At 46.2% G+C, this 24,404-nt stretch overlaps 1 protein-coding gene across 2 annotated transcripts in view; it reads left to right on the top strand.

The window, feature by feature from the left end:
- The first annotated feature begins 9,815 nt into the window (after window positions 1–9,815).
- The window catches only part of CPA5 (carboxypeptidase A5), a 29,182-nt gene continuing 14,593 nt past the window's right edge, over window positions 9,816–24,404 (top strand). The window contains exons 1-8 of one of the 2 annotated variants that reach the window (XM_057733480.1): window positions 9,816–9,931; window positions 11,083–11,164; window positions 12,164–12,298; window positions 20,221–20,319; window positions 21,490–21,591; window positions 22,796–22,897; window positions 23,244–23,354; window positions 23,794–23,884. In XM_057733480.1, the coding sequence (XP_057589463.1) occupies window positions 9,816–9,931; window positions 11,083–11,164; window positions 12,164–12,298; window positions 20,221–20,319; window positions 21,490–21,591; window positions 22,796–22,897; window positions 23,244–23,354; window positions 23,794–23,884 (838 nt within the window). The remainder of the gene's footprint in view (window positions 9,932–11,082; window positions 11,165–12,163; window positions 12,299–20,220; window positions 20,320–21,489; window positions 21,592–22,795; window positions 22,898–23,243; window positions 23,355–23,793; window positions 23,885–24,404) is intronic. The other variant, XM_057733479.1, reaches the window with a different exon arrangement.

The following is a 24,404-nucleotide window of genomic DNA, read 5'->3' as shown; positions in this document are numbered from 1 at the left end:
GACTTCCACCAAGATAGACCACATTCTGGGCCATGAAAAACATCTTGTGAATTCCCTGGTAGTCCACTGGTTAGGACTCCGCACTCTCATTGCCGAGGGCATGGGTTTGATCCCTAGTTGGGGAACTAAGATTCTACAAGCCGCAGCGCAGCAGGGGAAAAAAAATCTTAAATTTGAAAGAATAGAAATCGTAGAAGATTTCAGATTCCCTACACTCAGGATTTCTCTCCTGTAATTCAACCTACTGCCTGGGCAGTTGTCACCTGACCCTATTTGTGGAAAATGGGACTCAGGGAACTGGCACAAATGTTGATATTGCCATGAGTAATAAAGTCCTTTGCCTGTGAACCAGGGTTTTGTATCTTTTGGTGGCATCCATGAAACAGCGGCAAGTCAACTTATTAACTTGAAGTTGGAGTAAAAATTTTGACCTTTCAGAGTTCTCGACAACATCTTTTATAGTTTTAATCTTTTCCTGTCCAAATCAATAACTAGCTACTTAGGTTAGTCCAATGAATGTCCAAGTGAGCCTACTTGTTTCCACAATGTTTATTTCCATCTTTATCTCATGTTTATCTCAACTGTTTAATTACTGGCAGTAAAAATTCCAGTTTTTCATTTTCCAGTAATTTTTACAAAATGTGGGCAAAACTGCAAACAACTCCGTTTAGATGAAATCCAGTAAGGTGAGTATCTAAACTGGCAGGCAGCACCCTGTCCCTCCAATTGCTGTCTTGCCGCTGTCGCACAAAAGTCTGCTGTTATACAGAGGCTGAGTTCCACACATATAGGGAGTGTTACTATGTAATTGAGGTCAGTCAAGGAGAGCCTGAAGTACACATGGCCCCGCAGTAGTCTGAAAATTCTTAATCCCAGAGGCCTGCCATGGGGGAAGACAGTTCTGACGCTACGTGACAAAAAGGAGCAGCAAAGATTCAAAATCTCAACCATACATCAGATTCCAAAGGCGTAACCTTACTCATGACAGTGCTCAAATAGCTGCTCTCCCCGCCCCATCCCCCCCATAATACTTTGATTTCAAAGACAGGGAAATCCTCCAGTATCTGTCAACACTGACTGAAATAAATTTTAATTAAAAAAATCAGATTTTGCCACCCAACACTATGTAAGAGAAGTACTTATAGAAGCAAAGGCATGACCGTGGGAGACTTTTCAAAATCAATTGGTGCCAGGCCATTAAGCCAGCATGCTTCAGATTTTTTTTACTCTGCCCGCCTACAATTAAAAAAGTTTTTAGCACGTCACACCCAACATATGTAATTATATATTTATAAAGTCTGTATAAATACCATTGTTCTCATATCATGTATTTTATAAAACACAAACAAAAATTGAAATAAAAGAGGATGAGATAAAAATGTACACTAGAAATCATTAATTTCTTCTTTTCCCCCAGTAGGAGCAAATGCCTCACTTTGGAGATCATTTGCTTTGATTGAAGAATGCTTCTAACTCCCTTCTCTGATTTCCCTTGAGCTTTCTAATAGTTTCTAATAGTCTCATAAATGCCTGCCTGCCTCCTCAACTAGACCAGGGGTGGGAAAACTACAGCCTGCAGGCCAAATCTAGTTCCACTTACTTTTGTACAGCCCGAAAGCTTTTTATATCTTTAAATATAAGAAAGACTATTCAGAGAGAATACTTGCTCTATATTACCTTGTGGGCCCCCCCCCCCCAAACCTAAAATATATACTACTTGGTCCTTTCCAGAAAGAGTTTGCTGGCCCACAGACAGGGAAAGTGTCTGGTCACCTTTGCCTTTCCTCCACACAGTAGGGACTCCACCAGCTCCTCACAGGTCTATACAGATGGCTCTCTAGTCCCAGGGGCTGGCCTGTGGCTGCATCTGCACCCCTTGGCCTGCAGGTGCCCTTCCTTCGAAGAGTAGGAAGTGGCTTCTTAGGTGGTGGCTGCCTCCCTGGGAGCAGGCTCTTGGCCTGTGGTCTGAGGCACCTCATCATCATTGGCTGGGTGGTCCGGGTATGGCCAGACCATCAGCCACAGTGTGGTGAGAGCTGTGGGCTGAGGGCCAGGGAATGTCATTGAGCAAACCCTCTCCTCTTCAGGGGCTGGGTGGAGGTGGGCTGGAGCTGGGGTCTCCTCAGTAGGTGGTTGGACTGGTGAGGAAGAGGGTGAGTGTACTGCAAGAGAGGGGAGGCCAGCTGGGTGCCCAAGTGGAGGCAGCCAGGTGGCCCAAGAGCCTGTCATCAACTGCTGGGTCTCGGTTCGGGGATGGACACCAGTCCTGGGGGAAGAGAAGGCAAGACCCTGGTGTTGGAGGGATGCATTTAAGTATGATACTATGTGAGGTCTCTGACTGTGGGTGGTGAGAAAGGGGTCCGGTAATTAAAAGTGGGAAGCAGAACAGAGCAAAGATTTAGGAGCTCTGAGCTGGTGGATGCAGAGCTGGTGGAATGGGCAAGGGCAAAGGCCAGGAAAGCAAGAGTTTGTCCTCCTAGGCTTTGGGCAGTTGATAGAATGAGTGGATCAACAAATCCATCAATAAGTAGGTCCTGGGCAGGGCCTGGACTGTATGCAGGGTTCCTGGGGTCACACAGGTGAATGTGACACAGCCCCAGTCCACGATGAGTGTGCTTCCTGTTAGACTGATACTTAAGAAGAACTGGAACTTACATGGTGTGTGATGATAGAGGGAGGCATGGGGTGTGATTGGAGAGATGGTCGGTCAGGTACAACTTCCCTTGCTGGGATAACCCCAGTGTGGGATTTTTCAATGATAACGTTGATTTAGAAACTCTAGTCTAGAGCAGCATTAACCCACATTTTGGTGGCTCATTGTTTTCTTGGATTTTCAGTTCGCAATTTCCTTTGAAAGCACCTGTTTGGCATATTTCTGAAAGGTGGGATAAGCCTGTTTTGTGTTAATTAATTCACATTTTGAGTGTCCCAGGGGAGGTACGTTAAGAAACTGTAGTAAATCCTCTTGTTAGTCAAAGAATCCTTTTGTAGTGTGAATGATGATACTCCTGTTTTTCTGTTTTTTTAAGATTACATTTGATATATTTATTTCCATTAAGCACCCAAAGGGGACCTTTGGAAATTAAACGTAATTTAGTTTAGGAGTTTTATTTGCAAATATTGGAGCACCTCATGTGATCTCTGGAGACCCTTAGGGAGCTCTCCAGCCAGAAGAGGGAATTAATACCTTCAATGAAGAAAGGATTCAGGGCAAGAATCAGATTTCCTGCAACCTCTTCACCCTGCCTTGGACAGTTAACTCCTTCATACTTTGCCTAACTTATCTCAAATTCCACTCTTTTTTTTTAAGCTTTAATTTTTTGTGTAGTAAAATATATATAACATAAAATTTACCACTTTAATCATTTTTAAGTGCTTAGTTTAATAGCACTGAGTACATTCTCATTGTTGTACAACCATCAGCACCATCCATTTCCAGAACTTTTCATCTTCCGCGGTTGAAACTCTGTACCCATTAGACACTAACCCCCACCCCTTTCCCCCACCAACTCCCAGGAACCACCACTCTACTTTCTGTCTCTACGCATTTGACTATTCTAGGCATCAAATGCCACTTTCTAAACTTCACTTTTATTTAATTATACAGCATATTGTTTAAAGAGCCAAATAGTTCTACAAGTCTTGTTATAAAGAGCAGCCAAGTTCTGCTCCCATTCCTTCTTCCCATGTCTTGCTCTCCAGCAACAACCAAATTGAATTCTTTTAGCCTTGACATTCACATCCATAAACCTAGATACGGTGTGTATATTGCTACCTCTTGCTTTTTTTCAGTTTTAGGCCTTTTCTATTGATCACTATGAAAAATAAGAATGTAGCTTTCCCGTATTTCCTTTAAAATATGTTTTATTGTGAAGTATATCATACATACAAGAGCCTGTGTAAAACTTTCATAGCCCGTTAAAAATAAAATTAACTCTCTTTTACCCACCACTCAGCTTACCAAGAACAAACACACCTTAGGAGCCTGCAGGTGCTCCTCCTTACACTCCCTTCCCTTCCCCAGATGAAACCACAAACCCACACTAATAATTTCCTTTCTCTTCCTTATAATTATCAGCTGTGCACATATTCCTAGACAATATATTGTTCAGTCTTACCTGTTTGTGAATGTATATAAATGGAAACATACAGTCCATGTCCCAGTCTGGCTTCTTTCATTAAACATTATGGTTTTGAGGTTCGTGTGCTGGATGCACGTAGTTGTAGTTGGTTCATTTTCTTTGCTCTGCTGTGTTACAACTACATCTCCATTTTAGAAATCCAGTCTTGGACATATATCTTGCTGCACATGCACAAGAGCTTCTTCAGAGCATGTAGCTGGGAGTAGATTCGTTAGGGTGTAGGATGTGCAATTTCACTAGGTAACAAGTGTTTTCTGAAGTGATTTCACCAATTTAGAGCACCACCAGGAGTGGATGAGCGGTGCTATTGCCCCCATCCTTGCCAACTCTTGGTGTTGACTAACATTTAACTTGTGACAATTTGGTGGTATGATATGGTAATTTCATTGTGGTTTAAATTTTCTTTTCCCTGATTACTAATGATAATTTTCACGTGTTTATAGATCATTTGTGAGTCCTGTTTTATGAAATGGATTTTTCTGTTCTTTGCCCTTAAGAAATGATTCACAGATGTTCTTTATATATCATGGATATTGTTTTCCAGTTTTATGTGTTACAAGTATGTCCTCTCCAGTTGAGGCTTACTTTTTACTCTCTGTTGAGAAGTTCTTGATTATAACCTGGTTGATTTTATCCATTTTTTCCCTTTATAGAAAACTTTATAGTTTTTTTTTTTTTTTGCCTTTCACATGTTATTTAGAAAAATTATTGCCTATCCCAATGTCATAAAATATTCTCTATGTTGTCTTCTGAGGGTGTTATAGTTTTGCTTTTTACATTTAAAGTATTTTATCTACCTGGAATTGATTTTTTTATGTGGTATGATTGAGATTTAATTCTATTTCCCCCATATAGAGCTACAGTTGTCTCAGCAACATTTATTGAATAGTCTTTCTGTTCCACAATGATGTGCTGTGCAAAGTCTGCAAAATATGAAGTTTCAAAATATGCTTGGGTTTGTTTCTGTGTTATGTTCTATTTGTTTGTGCCAATACTGTACCATTTCAATTACTATGGTTTTATAATATGTTTCAATGTCTGATATAGAAAGTTCTACTTTATTCTTCAGGATTGTCTTGACTCTTCTTAGGACCTTTATTTTTTCATATACATTTATATCAGCTTATGAAGTTGGGTAGGCTGTTGGGTTTTTGATTGGAATTATATTGAGTCTCTAAATATATTTGGGGAGAATGGGTAATTTTATAACATTGAATTTTCTTATCTTAGAATAAAGTATATCTTCAGATTTATTTAGAAATTTAGCATTTTTCTGTAAAGTTTTATAATTGTCTCCAGGAAGGATTGCACATTATTTGTTAGAACTATTCCTGGATATTTTTATGTGTTAAAAATTCTTGGGAAATTGAAAGTAGTATTGTTATGTAGTGACCCTCTTATTTCTGATAATGCCTTTTGCCTTGAAGTTTATTTTATCTTATATTAATAAAGCTACAGATATTTTCTTTTGGTTAACATTTACCTGGCATATCTTTTTTCCATCTTTGACTTTTAGTTCCTCTTTGTTCTTATGCTTTAAGCATAGCTCTTGAGAATACATATAGCTAGGTTAAAAAAGAATTTATTGTAATAATTTTTGTCTTGTACTGGAGAGTTAAAACCATCTACGTTTAGTACGACTGAAAATATATTTAGGTAAGTTTCTTCTTTTTATGTTCTTTCTATTTGTCCTACTTTTAACACCCCCCTTTTTCCCCACCTTCCTTTCTCATCTTGATTTATTTTTCTCCCTGTTTTTCATTTTATCTATACCCTTTCTACCTATTTGGAAGTTATTACTCTAGCAACTTGAACATGCATACTTAACCTAAGTCTAGAAAATTATCACTACCTATCCTTTCTTCCAACAGTTCTAGGAACTTGAAACACTAACTCTGATTACTAACTTGCCAATAATCTGCTGTTATTGTGCAGGATTTAAAATCCTGATGTTAAATGATCCAGAGGAAAATATCTCCTGAGAATTCATAACCATAAGTAAGCCCCTACGTGAGTCTGTGGTCTAAATATATGCTAACTATGTAGTCCAAAATAACTCAAGCAAATAATTTAATTTAGAGTGGTTTCAGGTTGGTGGTGCCCCCTCATAAAAGTAAATGCAAATCCCCTCTGGAGGAACTCAACTTCAATCTAGGCCTCTAAGGTCCAAAGAAAATGATTGGCTCACAGATAAATGGCACAAGAAAACAATGCACCAGGAATCAGAATCGGCAGAAATAACCTGCAGTAAAAATAGACTTGCAAAGTCTTCAGATATTGCAGTTATCTGACACAGAATATAAAATTACTAAGTTTTATAAGTTTAAAAAAACATACAAGAAGTTCTAAAATAGGTAAGAAATTCAAGTCATTTGGGCTCGAAAAGAATCAAATAGAATTTCCAAAAAATGAAAAAGGAATACCATATTGTGTTGACTATAAAACAAGATTGATCGTAAGATGCACCATAATTTTATGTTCCATCAAAAACACTGTCAATTATCATTCAAGATGCCACTGATTATAAAACGCTTCTGGATTTCAGGGGTGTTAAAATCTGAGAAAAAAGTTGTTTCAGAATCGATAAACTGTATAAGTTGAAACTTAAAATTTAGCAGATTGATTAAATTACAGATTAAACTCAGCTGATGAAAGAATCAGTTAACTGGACTAAAGAAACAATATTCAATACAAGTAAGTTATCCAGACTGTAGCCCAGAGAGACAATGAAATAGAAATATAACAGAATGACTAAGAGTCTTGGAGGATAGAATGAGAGCACCTAACATATACCTAATCAAAATAACAGAAGGTAATAAAGAGATTGGAAGAAGCCAATGTTAAAAAGTAAAATGACTGAGAAGTTTGTGAGAATAGTGGAAAGAGAGCTGTCCTCAAGTATAGGAATCCAATCTCAAGCAGGATAAACCAAAAGAAATTTATACTTAGACACCTTATGTTGTATCTGAAGAATACATGAAGATAAAACGGCAGAACATCAAAGACACAGATCTTCCAAGCAATCAAAGACAAGGTCACATGCTAAAGAACAGTAAATAGACTGATTGCCTTTTAACAGCAAAAGTGGAAGCCAGAAGATGGTGGGATAATGTTTTCAGTGTGCTGAAAGGAAAACAATAATCAACCTAGAATTATACCCAGGGAGACTCTTTCAAGAAAGAAAGCAAATAAAGAATTTTCAAACAGATAAAAACAGAGAGCTTCACTAAAAGAAAAATTTGAATATATACTTCAAGCAGGAGGAAAATGATGCTAGATCCAAGGTATATTCTTCTAGGAGGAAGATCAAGAAGTCTAGAGTTGAGAGACCTCTACTCTTCAGGGGAAAAGTTTGCTTACTTCTTGGGTGTCTTGCTTTTACTTCTTTTGGGGATCTGCAGACTCTAACTTTCATGCCAACCCAGTGAGGCATTTAGAAAAATTATTAACAATATTTTATGTAGCATTTTAGTTATTTCATTTGGGCAGGATTGCCCACTCACCTGCAGGAGATGAATGTCCTTCTAACAACTTCTTTAGGTTAACTCTCCCTGCCTCTTCAGTTTATATGGAGTCCATGTTACCTGTCCTCCTGGCAAGTTGTACCTTCCCCTTGTAGCACATATATCAGCTATATTTGCACACTTATTTGTATGCTCTTTAAATTAATTGTCTACTTACCCCATTAGAAATCTAAGAGCCAGGTCTGTATTGCTCTGTTTTATTCCCACACCTTAGCAAGTGTTTGGCCCATAGTAGGCATTTAGTAAACATTTATTGAGTAAATAATATCTACTTAATTAGACATTAATGTCTAAAAATAAAAGTTAATTAATGACTATAATTTTGAGTGAGCCAATATTAGATATTAGTTTAAACACAGCTGTGTGTCTCTGCTTCAGATCCAGCCTTGGAGGCAGTACTTAGGACTGGTCAATTCCCATAGAACTATGCTGTCTCATACGGCAGTCATTAGCCAAAAGTTGCATTTTAAATTATTTAAATTAACTAAAATTAAATAAAATTTAAAATTCCTCAGTCCCACTAGCCACTGGTGGCTCTCCTATTGGATACTGCAGACATGGAACATCTCCATTATCACAGCCAGTTCTATTGGAAGTGCTGCCTTGGAATTCTCAAGAATTCTTAACCGCTCCTCAGTCTCTTCTGCTCTTGCTCTCAGTCTTTCTCTCTCTCCCCACCCCTAAACCAAGTGCAGGGCTTGTCTTATTATTAGTGACTTACAATGATGCTTTTGAACAAGAAGATGCTGGGTACTTTGGGTGACTAGCACCATCCCACTTATTTTTCTTTTAAATTCCTGAGCTATTGTTTACTAGTACATTCTTTTATTCCTATTTCTACTGAAGCTGAATGTTACTTGGGTAGAAAGCCTAACTGCTTTCTTTTCTAGGTCCTTAAACCTTTTGCTAATGTTTCAGTCTGAGAGTTCCCAAAGCCAGGGTTCTAGGAGAGTTTGGCATGTCTGAACAGCTGAACTATGAGATAATGGAGTAGGTCCGGCGGGGTGTGGGAGCAGGGCATTCTCTCAGTAAAAGAGCTCCTCTCTCTGCACACATGGCCAGTTAATTGGCCATTCTGGGAAAGCGTGGATGGGGAGGGGGGCTTCTGAGAATCGCCGGTGACAGTTAAGTGGCCTTTTGTTGACATCCTCTGCTGAACAACTTTGTTGGATTTAGTCTCTGCCTTCCCTCCACCTCCTGCGGATTTTCTGTTAGATTCATCATGTACTATTCAGGCATCATCTTTCACTTTCTCCTGATATGACTGCTTTGCGTGCTGGCCTCTGCTTTATTCCGCCTGTTCCCACACCATAAGGGGGCTGTGTGGGGCTTCAGCAGCACTGAGAAGTTGACTCTTTTCTCTGCTGAGAACTGCATAGTGACTGCAGTGACCTTCGCGGATAGCAGAAAATGCACTACCCAGCCTGGCATCCCCTTCTCTCCACTGCAACTGGAGGCCTGACCTAAGATGCAGCTGTGACTAAGAGCCAATGCTTTGAGATAATAAGACATTCTATTTTGCAGGCTTTGCCAAGCCAATTCACCCAAATTGTCTCATCTAATACCCCCCAAAAGCCCTGTGAGGTAGGGAGGGGAGATATTATTAACCCCATTTGACTGACGGGTAAATTGAGACTTAGAGAGATGAGGTCAATTGTCCCAGATCTTTTAGACAGGAAGTGAGCACCCGGCTCTGTGTCTAAACCCGGGCGTTGTTTCAACGATGTCCACACCCTCGTGTGCAAGGAGGAGATGTGTGAGTGGATGGGGAGGGAGAAGAAGCACAAAGAAAAGATTAGGAGGAGGGAGGAAAGGAGTGGCTTCTCTCATCTTTCTCCGGAGATGGAGGATTCGATGTTCCTGAGAAGCTGGCCCAGCAAACCTCTGGGGAGGAAAACCGCTTAAGGCCTCGTCTTCCTCTTTCCCTCCCTGCTCTCCCCTTCTCAGGAGAGGACTCGCCTAGAAGTGGGGAGGGGCGCCCCAGCTCTCCAAGATCCAGTGTGTGGGAATCCCATGCAGGGTCTCCCCAGAGAGAGTCTAATACACATTCTTGGGCCGGGCCTGCCGGCCTTTAGGTGCTCTGCTGTCCTGAGGCCGGGCGATGCCTGTGCGAGAGGAAAACCCCTGAAGCTCGCCTGGAGGAAGAAGCATGCAGGGCTTCCCCGGAGGAAGCGTGGGCCGCAGGCTGTCCCCTGTGGACAGGCAATCCCTCCTGGTCTGCAGCTTTATCCTGGCAGTAGCTTTGGGCCAAATGAATTTCACAGGGTGAGTGGCTTCTGCTTAGTGGGAGGGAGGCTTGCTGGGAGCCAGGTGACCAGGTGGTCCAGTGGAACCTGGTCAAGGTGGAGGGATTCAGGATTTCAGTTCCCATATCGAACCCACTTCCAGCTCCATCATCTCCCAATTTTGTTGTGCGAGGGCAGGACACACAGCTGTATTATTTGTCCCTCCCCAAATCTAGAGTTCTTAGTCTGGGGTCCAAGGGTAAGCTTTCAGGGCTCTAAGAATCCCCTGAAATCATATGTAAAATTTTTTGTGTATCTACTTTTTTCCTGGAGGAATTGTTCGTAACTTTTCTCCGATTCTTAAAAAAGTTACAGCCCCCAAAAGACTATGTACTCCTAACGTATGGGTGTAGTATTGTCCTCCTTTGAGTAAAAATGAGTATTATATACCCTCTACAGACATGATTTCTCAGCCTCCCAAAGACCCCGCAAGGTAACCACACCATAGTATCTCCATAGTAGAGAAGAAGAGACACAAGCTTAGAGAGGAGGTTCATCATCCAGGGTATCAGAGCTGCTTAGGGAGGGAGCCATCACCATCCCAGGCTCCGACCCCAGAGGTCACGCTATAGGCTGCTCAGTTACACTGCCTCCCACTCCCTCCAGTGGGATGGGAAGGAGCTCAGCTTTCCTCTATGAGGTAGGGTGAGATTGATCTCTTCCATGTCCTCCAGCTCTTGGGAGAAAGCAGGAAAGGGCATGGGGGTCGGGGCAGACATGGCCTTGGGCCCTTGTATGAAGAGCACGTGGGGCCCCAGACTCCCTGTATCTATTCCTTTCTCTCCTTTATTCCTTTTGTTCTCCCTCCCTCCACCATCCCCCACATTCCTTTCCCACCCTGTTTCCCCTGTCTCGGCATTGAGTTCATCAGCAGCACTGACAGGCTTTATTTAGTTCCCTGGGTGGTCTGTCTTTGGGGCTGGAGAGACCCAGGCTAAAGACTGGCCCCAGGCTAAAGGACTTTTGTGCTTCCCAGGGCTACAAGTCCTTCTGCTCAGGGGTCCTCTAGCCTCCCAGCTATCCTGCCAGGTCCCTGCAGCCTGGCCTCTTTGCCACCCTGCCTCCTTCAAGCAGCACCGTCTTCCAGGAATTCCTTTGAGCAGCACCCTCTGCCCCCCTGTGTCTTTCCAGTGACCAGGTTCTTCGAGTCCTGGCTAAAACTGAGAAGCAGCTTTCACTGCTCAGGGATCTGGAGGGCCTGAAGCCGCAGAAGGTGAGGACTCCGCAGGGCATGGGGACGAGTTCTCTCCTCCCTCACAGCGGCCTGCACCTTCGGCTCCCTGACCTGCTCCCCCCCCCACCCCAAACCTGCCCTCTGGGTGCGTCTTCGAGAGATCACAACACTGGGAAAATCCAATGTGACTTCTCTTCAGGAGAGGTTGGGAACACTCAGAAGGCTGGGTGGCCCTTCCTGGCTTTCCCCTCTGTCCTATAGGGGGGATGCTCTGCAAATGGCTGGAATGTCCTCAGGTCACACGAGTGGTACATGTGTCTCGGGGGGGGATGCCGTGCAGCATGCAGACTGGACACACCTGTTTTCCGACTGAAGCAGCTTGGCTTGGCAAACCTGTCTTTTATTTGGGGTCATCCCTGTCAGCGTGAGCACTGGTTTCTGAGGACGTTTGTCCTCTGCAAGTATTCCACAATGGAACATGTTTTCTTCAATAATAGAAGGGTTTTGTTTGAGGGCTGTTGTAACAACCAGACATTTCTGGATGCGGCCCAAAACCCACATTCCTATTTGTTTGAGTGCCCCTATCAACCAGGACTCAGGACACTTTATGATAATTCTCTCCATTTTACAAACTGAAGAATAGACATGGCAGCTGGACGGCACAGGGATCCAGATCAGGCCTCTCCTATGCCTTCGGCGTTTGGGGGCAGTGATGTCTCCCTCTTCTCACCAGGGTTCTTGTCCACGTTAACGTCCCAGATAATGAGCCGTCTCACTTTTAGAAACAATTTTGCGCTCTTTGGATCCTGGTGAAGTTACATGTGTGTGAGTGAGGTTGGGAAATGAAGGTTCTTAACATTAGGGAAGGAAACTCAGTGACTTGTGGGTTTTGTTTGTCCCTGTCTTTCTGCTCAGCCTTACGGGTTTCTTTTTGGAACTGGGGCCCTTTCAACTCTATAAGAGAAGATCATCGGGCTCTCCAGGGTGCCTACAAGATTGTGTGATAAACGTGCCCATTTTTTCTCCTTTGTGATAAAGGTGGACTTCTGGCGTGGCCCAGCCAGGCCCAGCCTCCCTGTGGATATGAGGGTTCCTTTCTCTGAACTGAAAGACATCAAAGCGTATCTGGAGTCTCATGGCCTTGTTTACAGCATCATGATAAAGGACATCCAGGTGAGATCCTGCCCCAGCGCTGCAGCTGGGATCTCACCTTCACATCCCATTCTGGTTTGGACCCAACATGGAGAAAAAACACCCAGGGCTAAAATGGAAACGTTCTTTCTGGAGTTTCATCTGCATTTTTGTGGCCCTACCATGCAAGGAATGAAACCTCACACTTCTCAAAATTTAAATCTAAGACAGAGTTCATAACTCATAGCGTGGTAATGGCAGGGTAGCTTGTGGAGTCCTATTTATTTACTGTCCGCATTGGGTCTTTGTTGCTGCACGTGGGCTTTTCTCTAGTTGCGGCAAGCAGGGTCTACTCTTCATTGCAGTGCGCAGGCTTCTCATTGCGGTGGCTTCTCCTGTTGTGGAGCACGGACTCTAGGCACATGGGCTTCAATAGTTGCGGCACGCAGGCTCAGTAGTTGTGGCTCACGGGCTCTAGAGTACAGGCTCAGTAGTTGTGGCGCACAGGCTTATTTACTCCACAGCATGTGGGATCCTCCTGGACCAGGGATCGGACCCGTGTCCCCTGCACTGGCAGGTGGATTCTCAACCACCGCACAACCAGGGCAGTACCCCCCCTTTTTTCCTTAATTGAAAAATTTAAAAAAAAATTATGCAATTTTAAAGGTTACTTTCCATTTACAGTTATTACAAAATATTGGCTGTATTCCTCGTGTTGTACCTACATCCTTGAGCCTATCTTACACCCAGTATTTTGTACCTTCCACTCCCCAGCCCTTATGTTGCCCTTCCTCCCCCCACTGGTAACCACTAGTTTGTTCTCTGTATCTGTGAGTTTGCTTCTCTTTTGTTATATTCACTAGTTTATTGTGTTTTAAAGATTACTTGTGGAGTCCTCTTATGGAGGAATTTGTAGTTCATGGCAAAGTAGGAAACCGGGGAGAAGGGAGACGGGAGGAAATAGCTCAGGTCTTCTCTAGGCACCGTGGGGAGGGAGGCGGCTCTCCTGGATGGTTCCCTTTGCTTTTCTGACTGCTCCCTCCTGTCCCTGTTGTGTCTCAGCCATTCAATAGCAGGGACTTCCTTCACTCCAGAGAAGCAGGAAAGGGGTGAGAGAAGCCAAGTGTGAGCCCTGCTGTGGTTTCCCTCCTGCCACCTCCACTGCAGGGCTCTCAGTACTGGGCACCTCTCCCAGGCAGGATTCCCCCAGAGAAACAGCTTTGGGAGAAGTGGCTGCAGGCCTGCCCTTGGGGAGGCCGAGAGGAGACTTCATCCCAGGCACCCCATTCTCCCCACCCTCACTTGTTGCTGCACCTTACAGCGTCTTTTCTGAGCATCATGAAATTCTATTTTAATTGGTCTGTCTTCAAGTATATTCCAAGGAGCATCTTTCCTAAAATGATTCTTTTGGGCATCACTGGGTTAGACCTCTCTGGCTGCATCCCTCTACAGATGCTGTTGTGTACCTGTAGACTTGTATCCACATAGGTTCCTGCTCAGCCATGTTGTGCTGCGGCTAATCTCCCCTAAGGGATCTGAGTGTGGGAACACACAGTCCCCGGAGCGCACACACTTGACACTGCCTGCCAGGGGATAAACACATTAGGTACATTCCTTCCCATATGGGCACAGGGCTGGGGCACTGTGGTCCATTCAAAGATCTTTCTTCCTCCTCAGGCACATTTGTTTCCTGCTCAACATGTGGGAGTAGGCTCTTTCTCTAATTAAATACCCCCCCAACAAAAATGGGGAAATTTCCACAGACAAGAGAGGCTACCACATCAGAAGAATTAGTGCTCAATTCTCATTTTTTGCCCGTGCTTGCATTTTGAAGTTTGCATTTCCCCGCTTCTGCCCTGCCCTGGAGACCCCGCAGCATTTGGCAAACAGATATGAAGAGGTCTCTAAAAATTTTCTGTTGAATTTTGCACATCAGGAATGACCCCAGAGGCACCTGTGAGTCTCCCCTCTTCACTGGACCCTCTGGAGCTGTCCTCTCCTGTCATCCCCAGCCCTGGATTCCCTTCGCCGGCAGGGGAAAGGGGGAGATTTTCACTCTCTCTCAGTAAAATGCCCTGGACTCTGGGCCCTAACCCAGCCAGGCAGGATTTTCACCAGCAACTTGCTCTGTCTGCAACGCATCAAGCTCTGGTTGTCATACTTGAGATCACATTTTGGCTTGCAGGGAGCTGGGGCTGGGAGGGGGCTGCTGTGTTGAGTTGATTTGTGGTGATGATGGGGGAAGGTGTCCAGGAGGAGGGAAGCTCAGAGGCGCTAACAGGAGGGAAGGGCTTTGCACCACTCAGGTCGTTGGCCTCTGGTCTCATGTTTTAGTTATTGACGCACAGGCCTGATTGCTTTCCGTCTTCTGGATCTTCTCATCCCAGTATTTCGCTTAGCGTTTCCTGCAGGGTGGGCCCTCAACAATGTGTGCCGAACGAGTTGTGTTATTGACAGGTTCAGGAAAAGCATGCCCAGAGAGAGACCTGACTAACATGTTGGCCTTTGTCTCCAGAGCCCCTTCCCCTGAGCCTCTCAAGGTGCAGAATCATTTGCCTTATCTGTCTTTATACCCGAGCACCTACCACAGGGCCTGCCACTTAGTCGGGGATTAGTAAATGTTCGTTGACTTAATGGATGTGAGAAGGAGAGGAAAGAGGAGAGGGTGTGCTTGCTTGTTAGTACCAGGCTGAAAGTGTGAAAAACCTTGGTGCCAGCTTTCACTTTGGCCAGAGGCACTGGAGATTTTTGAGGAAGGGAAGTGCCCCCCCTCCCGCACTGCCTCCTACTATGTGATTAGAGGGATGCTTGAAACAGAAGAGGTGGGCTCATTCATTCCACCCACAGATACAGAGATACCTACTGCGTGCTGGGTATTGGGCAAGGCACTGGAAAAACAAAGGTAAAAAAAAAAATCTAGTCCCTGTATCCAGGGGAGCTGGAGTGCTGTGGGGGTGGGTGAGTGGAGGGGAGTAAATCAGTGATTACAATGGAGTGGATGATGCACTGATGGAGTGGAGCAGGTTGCTATGGGAGCGAGTACAAGAGGCACTGCACGTCGCTCTGAGGCTCCGAGAAGGCGGTAATTACGGTGCGGCTGAAGAGCAGGAGAGGGGGGCCGGGGAGGGGAAAGAGCCCATGATTGGCGATGAGGCCAGAGCAGAGCACAAAGGGCATCCTCCACCAGGTGAAAAGGTCAAGATAAAATCCCGAAAACCGTGGGGGAGCCGTGGTCGGAGGGCTCTGACATGATTGGATTTGCATTTTAAGAAAACTCCCTTTGACAGCGACAATGTTGAGTTGGGGACAGGAGCAGGGAGAGACTGCCAGGCAGGAGGGTGGTGAGGAAGTTGCAGTGGGCCAGGCAAGAAATTATCTGATTCGGAATGAGCTCTATTTGCATTTAATTTTTCTTCACCTCCTCATTCTTTACAGCCCTTTGGTTTTTTTTTTTTTTTTTTTTTTTCCCTGGGATGAGTCACCATGGAAAAGCTTCACTTGAACAATCAGCTTGGTGGATTTTAATGGCTTTTTTCTGATTACAAAATTAATAAATATTCATGGTAGATAATTTGGAAAATAGAGGAAAGCACAAAGGAGAAAACAAAAATCACCCATGCTCCGAGCACGCTCCAGAGCAAAATACCATTTAGTGTAAATACTGCTTCGCCAATTTTCCCCTCTCTCCCGGATCATTCCCATTAACATGCAACCATAGAGTTATTTCTTTTATCTTAAAAAGGTCCTTCTTGATCCCTTCCCCCACCTCCAGCTATCAGCCCATTTCTGCTCTTCCTCACAGAGCAAAACTCCTGGAAATACTGACTGTACTTGCCATCTCCATCCCTCTCCCCGGGTGGACTGCCCACCCCTCACCTCACCCTAACTGCCTTCGACAGTGCCACACACAGCTTCTAGGTCCAGCTCCACAGTCAGGTCTGAGTGGGCATCGTCCTTTCATCTCTCAGCCGGACGGGTCACTCTCTCCTCTCTGGAACACGTCTCTTCTTCTGGCTTCCGGGACGCTGCACTCCCCTAGGTTGTCCCATCTTACTGCTCCTTTGCACGCTGTTTTCCTGTTTCCCAGCTCTGTCCTTCGCCCTCTCTATCCCCTCATCCAGGATCATGGCATTGAATACCTTCAACCTCCCGAATACGCCCATATTTATAGCTCTAGCCAGACTCATGTATCTGACCTGAACTCCAGACTGACGTATCTGACCATCTACTTGGCATCTCCACCTGGGTGTCTAATGCGCTAAGCATTTTACATGTATTTACCCTTCTAATCCTCACAAGAGCACTTTAGGTGTGAAAGTACATGATAACATGACCCCCCTTTTATGAGGGTACAGAGAAATTCGTAATTTAGGAGACTGAGGCACAGAGAATTTAGTCATCTGCCCAAGTTAGTGACAACATCAGGATTTAATCGGAAAGAGCCTGGCCTCAGGCCCTGGACCCTTTATACCTGCGCCGTCTGCCTCCTCAGCGGGTGTCGTTGTTGTTCACGTGGCATGTTAACTTTGCCTTTTGGACAGTGAAACCCGGCTGGGTGTTGAATTCTGAGGGGTCCATCCTAACGACCCCGGATCTGTACCCTCCCCCGCCCCATCCCGACATAGGCATGGACTGTAACTGCTACCAGCTGCCACTACAAGCGTTAGGCCTGCAAGGGGAGGCCAGGGATGCATGAGGAGAGGTGCCTGCCGTCCTCACAGAGCGGGCGTCAGAGCCCATCTCCTCCCCTCCACACACGGTGTCCGTGAGCTGCGTCCAGTTTACGTCTGTGGTTGGAGTGAGCAGATTCCCTTGAGGCGCCCTCTTCACCTTTGGAGCCCTCGGCCCTGCCCTCCCACTCCCCCATCTCGGAGGTGTCCCCATCCTTCCTTACTCCTGCCATAAATTAATTTACACCAAGGTATTACTTTCCTTGTCAGGTTATGGCTTCCATAAGCAAATGGCTTACTTCTGAGTCTTTTTTCCTCTGAGAAGCCTGACAGGGCTGTAATGAGGCAAGCCTGTGGCAAGTCTGCCTTCTTAGTTCTCCCGTCCCCTTCCCGCAGCCCTGTGGGGGGAGCAAACATCTGCGTGTTTTTCAGGCCGGGGGGTAGATGACTCTTCCTGGAACTGAGGGCCCAGCTGCCAGGGCTGAGCATTCCCAATTTGTAAGCGGGTGTCACATCCATTCACAAGGCTGCGAGGGTGTCTGGAAAGTCATTTGCAGTTTGGTGCTGAGTTCCCATTTGCCTCCAAGCTGTTGTGTGGAAGAAAGGACAGCCTGGTGGGAACTCTCTTCCTGTGGGTGTCCTCGGGCTGTGTGGAAAGACCTGGGTCCTCTGGTCCCATCTTCCCAATTTCTCTTCCCTCTCCTACACGTTCACCCACCACCTCCGTCCCCAGGAAATTAAACGTTTGGGCCCTTTAACGTTACAGTGGTGGGGCCAGCGTGGGGCCCAGACCGCCCTGATCCCGGGTGCATTGGCCCGACCTGCTCTGTCCTCTGCAGCTGCTCACCGCAGCTGGTCATGCCCGGCCCACAGTGACGGGCACACATCGGTCATGGGGGCTGCTGAGATTTCCGTTGATTTTCTGGGAAGAAGACAAATTCCCTTTGTTAGAGCTTCCTGGGACGGTGCTTGTGCCAGTGAGGATCAGGGCTCCTCCAGCCATCTCTAACTAAGCCAGCAATCCCAGCTTTGCCCAAATGGGAATGTCCCCAGCCCAGCCAGTTCAGCTAGAAAACATTGCAGTTGCAAATACCTAGCGTGTGGTTGGTGCTCAAAAAGAAAACGAAATGAGCCCGAAACATTGATTTCCACTCCCGTTTTAAAATCCGTGAACTTGAGGGTTGTGAGCAAACTGACAAAGGCAGTGGGGTGAGTGTGTCATCTGGTAGTGGCCTCGGCTGCAGCAGGTGGGGGGTGGGGAGGGGCTCTCTTCCAGCCCTGGGACTGAAGACTCCACGCTGCTACTTTATTTTTAGCCGTTAGGGTGTTTTGTCTTTGTTTTAGTATTATTTATTCGTTTAGAAGATTTTACGTATTGAAGTGGTATGAGCATGTTGCCAAAATGTAAAAATAGAGAAAAGGAAAAATTGCTTAAAATTATAATCTTTCTATCCTAACAGGCGTGTTGGCATTTTGGTACTTTTTTGGTGTTTTACTGTCTTGTTTCCTATGCTTGGGCTAATGCCTTTTCATTATTTAAAGCACTTTTAAATTACAAGAATATTATGATGGACTTTTCAATTGTTGTTAATATTTTATACATGTGCTTACTCTTTCTCTCTCTCTCTATGTACACACATACACACACATACATATAGATGTGTATTTGTGTGTGTGTGTGTGTGTGATTCTTATTAGCCTTTAGTTTTGATAGCTAGCTGGCCTTAAGGAACATAATGCTTAGAAACTAGGATATCTGGCTTTTTTTTATCTCACCTTGTTAGCTTTGCTATTAAGTCCCTTTACATCTCTAATTTGCTTTATCTCTAAAACATGAATAGTTAATTCTTGCCCTGTCATCAGGTCATCTGACCAGATCAACCGAGATGCTGAGTATAAAGATGCTTGGTTAAACTAAAAGACTCTGGCCTGAAGCAAGCCATTACCAGGATCTACTTGTGACCCACAGCTGCAAACCAGGGTGACTCTGGGCTGAGGGCTTCTGCTTTCCCAGCAGCCTTGTGGCAAAGGGGCCCAGGCACCTCGCATGTTGCACAGTCAGCACTGAGTCCTGGAGTGCTTCAATTCCTGGGTGCCAATGTAAGGGTGTGAGCTTAGGGTGAAGGGCACTTCCCACCTCACTGAGTCCCAAGCTGGGAAAAATGCCCTAGGTCAATGACGTGGGAGGGCAGTTCAACCCAGGCACTGTACTGCCCTCTCTGTGGGAAGTACCACGTGAGGATTAAGTGCCAACTCCAAACTGCCACTCAAGGAAGGATATTGCTTTGGCTCACCTGTACTTGTGTTTAAGAGAAGGTTGAAATGGTGAGTGAAAGACTGTTGGCACATTAGAATGATTTGGACTGGCTTTTCTAATGGCTTGCACATCAACTGTCCGGGCTACTTCCTGGGGTGGAGTGCATGTTGTGGGTCAGGGGAGCCCTCTGCTCCCCCAGGGGTCCGAGTGCATAGTTCAGCTTGGGCTTTGGCTCAACAGAGTGTTCACAGAGGGCAAAAGCAGTGTTGGCAGTAGCCCATGAGTGTCTTTTCCAAGACACCTTTATATCTGTTCTTACATTTTATGCTATTGAGATGGGCAAGGCAAGTCCCAATTTTCAAGCTGAAGAAACTAAGGTCAAGATTCCACAGCAAGGGACTTCCCTGGTGGCACAGTGGTTAAGAATCCGCCTGCCAATGCAAGGGACACAGGTTTGATCCCTGGTGTGGGAAGATCCCACATGCCGTGGAGCAACTAAGCCTGTGCACCACAACTACTGAGCCTGTGCTCTAGAGCCTGCAAGCCACAACTACTGTGCCTGCATGCTGCATCTACTGAAGCCCGCACACCTAGAGCCTGTGCTTCACAACAAGAGAAGCCACCGCAACGAGAAGCCTGTGCACTGCAAAGAAGAGTAGCCCCCACTCGCCACAACTAGAGAAAGCCCACGTGCAGCAATGAAGACCCAACACAGCCAAATTAATTAATTAATTAATTTAATAAATTTAATTAAAAAAAGAGTCCACAGCAAGTTAGTGGTAGGGACAGACTCAGAACCAGGTTCTTCAGATTCCTTGTCCTGTGCTCATTTAGGAAATGATGGCATGAATGCCAGCTTGCCAAGCACAAAAATCACCCAGCAACCTGGCATCTCCTCCTATTGCGCAGCTTACACTCATGGTGGCTCATTCTCCTGTGTCAGTGCTGTCTTTGTGCAGTCAGCTGAGGGAGGGCTCAGAAGAGGCATGCCTGATCCAGCCTCCTCTTCCCTTCCAACATGTGCTCCTGCCTCCTAGGTGCTGCTGGATGAGGAGAGAGAAGCCATGGCAAAATCCCGCCGGCTGGAGCGCAGCACCAGTAGCTTCAGTTACTCCTCTTATCACACCCTGGAGGAGGTGGGTCTGCCAGGTCAGGCTCTGGACTCTGTTGTCCTCTTGGGCCCTCAGGGTCTCCACACTCAGGACTCTGGGGTCTACAGGAAACTGTGAGCTGACGCTTGGGGAGTGCAGAGCAGACACTGGCGAAGGTCTGTTTGGTAGATAGTCAGCTCAAAGAGGTCCAGGAGCCAGGATTCAGACAGAGGGGACTGTGGTTCAACAGTACAGCCGACAGCAGGTATGGGACCAGAGTCGTGGGTGTACTAGGGGGACCACTAAGGCAGGTACCCATCAGTGGCCAGAGCAGAGGAGGGTAGTGGGCGCCTTCACACGAACACTCCGGCTGGGGGTCCGGGGTCTCACCTGTGCACAGCCATTCCTGTGTTAAGTGGCCCCAGCTGTGGGCACTAGAGCACAGAGACACAGGAAGCTAGGCGCATCAGAGAGCCATTTTGAGGAATAAAACAGAGTTTCCTTCAGTTGGAGAAAATTTATGATCAGAGTTATAGCCATAGAGGGCAGGCATAACTTGTTTATAAAGGAAGAATATGCAAGGAGAGCATTGAGACCCAGTCCAGAAAGAAATTCCAGGCACACACCCTATTTCTATGTAAAGGATGACGTTGTTGATATTGTCCATCTATTATTATCATCGGCCCCCATTTCACGAATCCATTTTCTTTTATATAGATGTTAACTTAATTATATGTTGGAAGAATAAGAGAATAAATTAGATATATTTCATCAGTATTTATTGATGTCAGAGATAAATAATTCTGCCTTCAAGAGGCTTAGAATCTAAAAGAGTCAGGATGACTGAAACAACACTGCAAGGACTGTGAGATCTGTCAAATGGATTGAAGGGGCCAATAAAAAGGAAGCAAGAGAAACTTCCAACCAGAGAAAGCCTTGCAGGCCAACCCTGGGGGACTGAGTAAGCACAGCACATGCTGTTCTTCCAGGCAAAGGGTTAGCTCTGCAGGAGGGGAAAAGCCTGGGAATCCAGGCTAACCATAGTTCCTGCCTCAGACCTGGAGGTAGTCTTTGATTTTTGTGGTTCTTTTAGATTCTCAAGGGAGGTGGGAAAGCATTAAAGAGGGTGGGATGGAGAAGGAGAATATTCAGAGAAATGCTGGGGTTTGCCCTCTCCCTGCTTCACTGTCCATCTGAGAAACTCCTTCCTTTCAGATATATACCTGGATCGACAACTTTGTAACTGAACATTCAGATATTGTCTCAAAAATTCAGATTGGCCACAGCTTTGAAAATCGGTCCATTGTGGTTCTGAAGGTAAAAGCTAGCAGTGTTGACCACTAGACTGTACAGTGAGTGCCTCTGGCATAAAGCTGAGCTCATATGGGGTTGTGGCTGGGTGGGAGTTTTAGGAAGAGAGATGTGTACACTCCTGTCCTGAGATGACCCACAAGTTTTGGGATGATGGTGTTCAGGGACCCACCCTTGTAGGTGTGGACAGGTGGCAGTGCAATGACCTGGCACGTCCTGGGTCAGGAATCTGGTGGGAGGGTTGCTAAGGAGATGGAACTGCAAAATGGCATTCTTCCCCTTGGACTTGGGATGTGAATGTGGGTGAGTCAGCATTCTTCCTGTTACCTTAGTTGCTTCATCTGTTAAATAGGAAGAGAGGTACACAGAGGCCTCATTTACAAATAACTGAGGTCATCTGGCTCAGGCAGCCCCACAGATAGGTCTGAGTCTGCGAGGAAACCTTCCAGGCCTTCACAGGGGCCACTGGAAACAGAGTTCGAATAAACTTGGCAGCAGCAGTGCCCTTGGCCATGAAGGAGGCAGGATGGGTGGTAGTGTGAATCCTACTGGAAAATGGTTCTTTGTGTGTGCCCTAAAGGGTTCGCAGGAGTATGGACCACACAGGGCATTTGACATCCAGCTCTTGGAGAAGATAGGTGCTGTTGTCCTCAACGATGCCCTGGGGGACTCTTCTGAAGGGTCAAGTGGTCTCATCTAACTTGGGACTTGACTTCACTTGCTCCTGCGTTGATTTCCCTTAAGGGCTGTCTGTATTCTCTCTTCACTGTTGTCTAAGACCTTGCTACTCAGTGTGGTCCTTGGACCAGCAGCAGCAGCATTCCTGGGAGCTTGTTAGAAACTCCCAACCTCACCCCCGCTTTCCAGATCTACTGAATCAGAATCTGCATTTTACTAACATCCCTGGAGGATTCATGTGCCCTTGAAAGTTTGAGAATCACTAGTCTAAAATACTTGCAGACCTGGGAAATTCTGTGTTCCTGGCTGGATCACTTTGCTCTCTAAGAACATCACCATGTCTCCAGGCACCCCACATGTGTACACTTTCCATGGGCTCATGCACAGGTACCTGCACATACAGCATGCCTCTCAAGAACATGGGGCCACCCCAGGCAGTGAGGATATATCTGGGGCCTCCTTCCAGGCAGTCTAGGGACAGCCCTGTAGCTGTTTGGTTCAAACTTGTTCGGGGCCTGGTCCTTTTCCCCAGTTCAGCACTGGAGGTTCTCAGCGCCCGGCCGTCTGGATCGACACTGGAATCCACTCCCGGGAGTGGATCACCCATGCCACCGGCATCTGGACTGCCGGGAAGGTCAGCACGGACCATGGGGGCTGGGGGGTGGGGGCAGTGCTTTTCAACTATTTAAGGGCACCTCCAGTTGAAAACTTGGTTCGTCTAACTCAGGGTGCTCTCTACCCTCCTGCCCTATGGAACAGCCACCATGTGCTCTGGCCTTTTGTAGCACAGAGCCCCCATCTATTCTATGCCTCTAGTCATTTAAAATCTAGCCTTTGGTTCTGCACAAGGACGAACCTGATGACCTGATGCCACCCCTGCCTGCAGCCACTGGCTGTACAAGTGTCCTGCTCTACTTCGGAGGAGAGCCCAGCAGGGCCTCCTGTCCCTCACCCTGTACCCACTCTGCCCTTTCTTGCAGATTGTCAGTGAATATGGCAAAGACCGCATCGTGACAGACATACTGAATGCCATGGACATCTTCATGGAGATTGTCTCCAACCCTGATGGGTTTGCTTATACCCACAGCATGGTGAGAACACCTGAGAGGGAGGGGGTCAAGGATCAGGGGTCAGCCCTTGGGGAATGGAGGAAAGGTCACTGTGGCTTCATGCTTGGCTGAGGTTCCCTGGGGGCAGCCCCCTCGGGGGCTCCTTGCAGAGTCTCACTGAGCAGGCAGGCTGCTCAGGTACTGTAGCTGCAGCTCTTGCCCTTCAACCTCCCTCTTGCTGCCCAGGGAAGGCCACTGTGGACTGGCTATGCTTAGGCCTCTCTCCATACCCCAGCTTTAACCACAAAGCATCTGATCTGCGGCCTTGGCCTAGCCCCATGTCAGACCCATCCTGCCCTAGAGATTCCTTCCTTTTGCTCCTCCCTGTCCCACCAGACCCCCCCTCTTAGACCAGGATGTCAGAGGCTCCCACCCAGGAATGGGTCCAGTGAATGAGGTCACCTGCCCTGCGCTTTTTCAGAACCGCTTGTGGCGGAAGAACAAGTCCAGCAGACCTGGAATCTTCTGCATTGGTGTGGATCTTAACAGGAACTGGAAGTCAGGCTTTGGAGGTACCGCAGTCTGCTGTGCCGGGGGGCAGGGCTGTGGAGGACTTGGTCCTTGGCACGTCTCCCACACTGTCAGATTATGTTGACTCATAACTGGGGAGGCAAAGCAGTTAGCTAATGCCAGTGAGTCATGGCCGGGGACAGGCCGCCACATGCCTAGGACTGGCCATGAGATATGGGGAGAGGTTGCATATGTCTGTTAAAGGTATATGTATGCTAAGCCTTCATGGGAAATAGCTCCTTGAGTGGAGACAAATTGCAAGGGTCAGATCCTACATATGGCAGAGAAAGGGTAAAGGAGGTTCAAAGTAGTCTTGTTCGTTGTTCAAAACCCAGAATTTGTGGTGCCCCACAAATATCTCTAGCCCTTCCTTGGAGGGAGTGTCACAAGAAAATGCCTCCAGACTCATTCCCTGAGAGCTGTGACCCGAAGTTTGCACTCTGGGGAGGCCAGAACAAAGGTTCAAATATAGAATAAGCTAGTTCTTTATCATGAACACTGACTCGAGCCTGGGTTTTATTT

Source organism: Hippopotamus amphibius, chromosome 4 (assembly GCF_030028045.1).
Source record: "Hippopotamus amphibius kiboko isolate mHipAmp2 chromosome 4, mHipAmp2.hap2, whole genome shotgun sequence".
In the NCBI taxonomy this organism is placed as follows: Eukaryota; Metazoa; Chordata; class Mammalia; order Artiodactyla; family Hippopotamidae; genus Hippopotamus; species Hippopotamus amphibius.
This window is presented reverse-complemented; position numbering and strand designations above follow the sequence as displayed.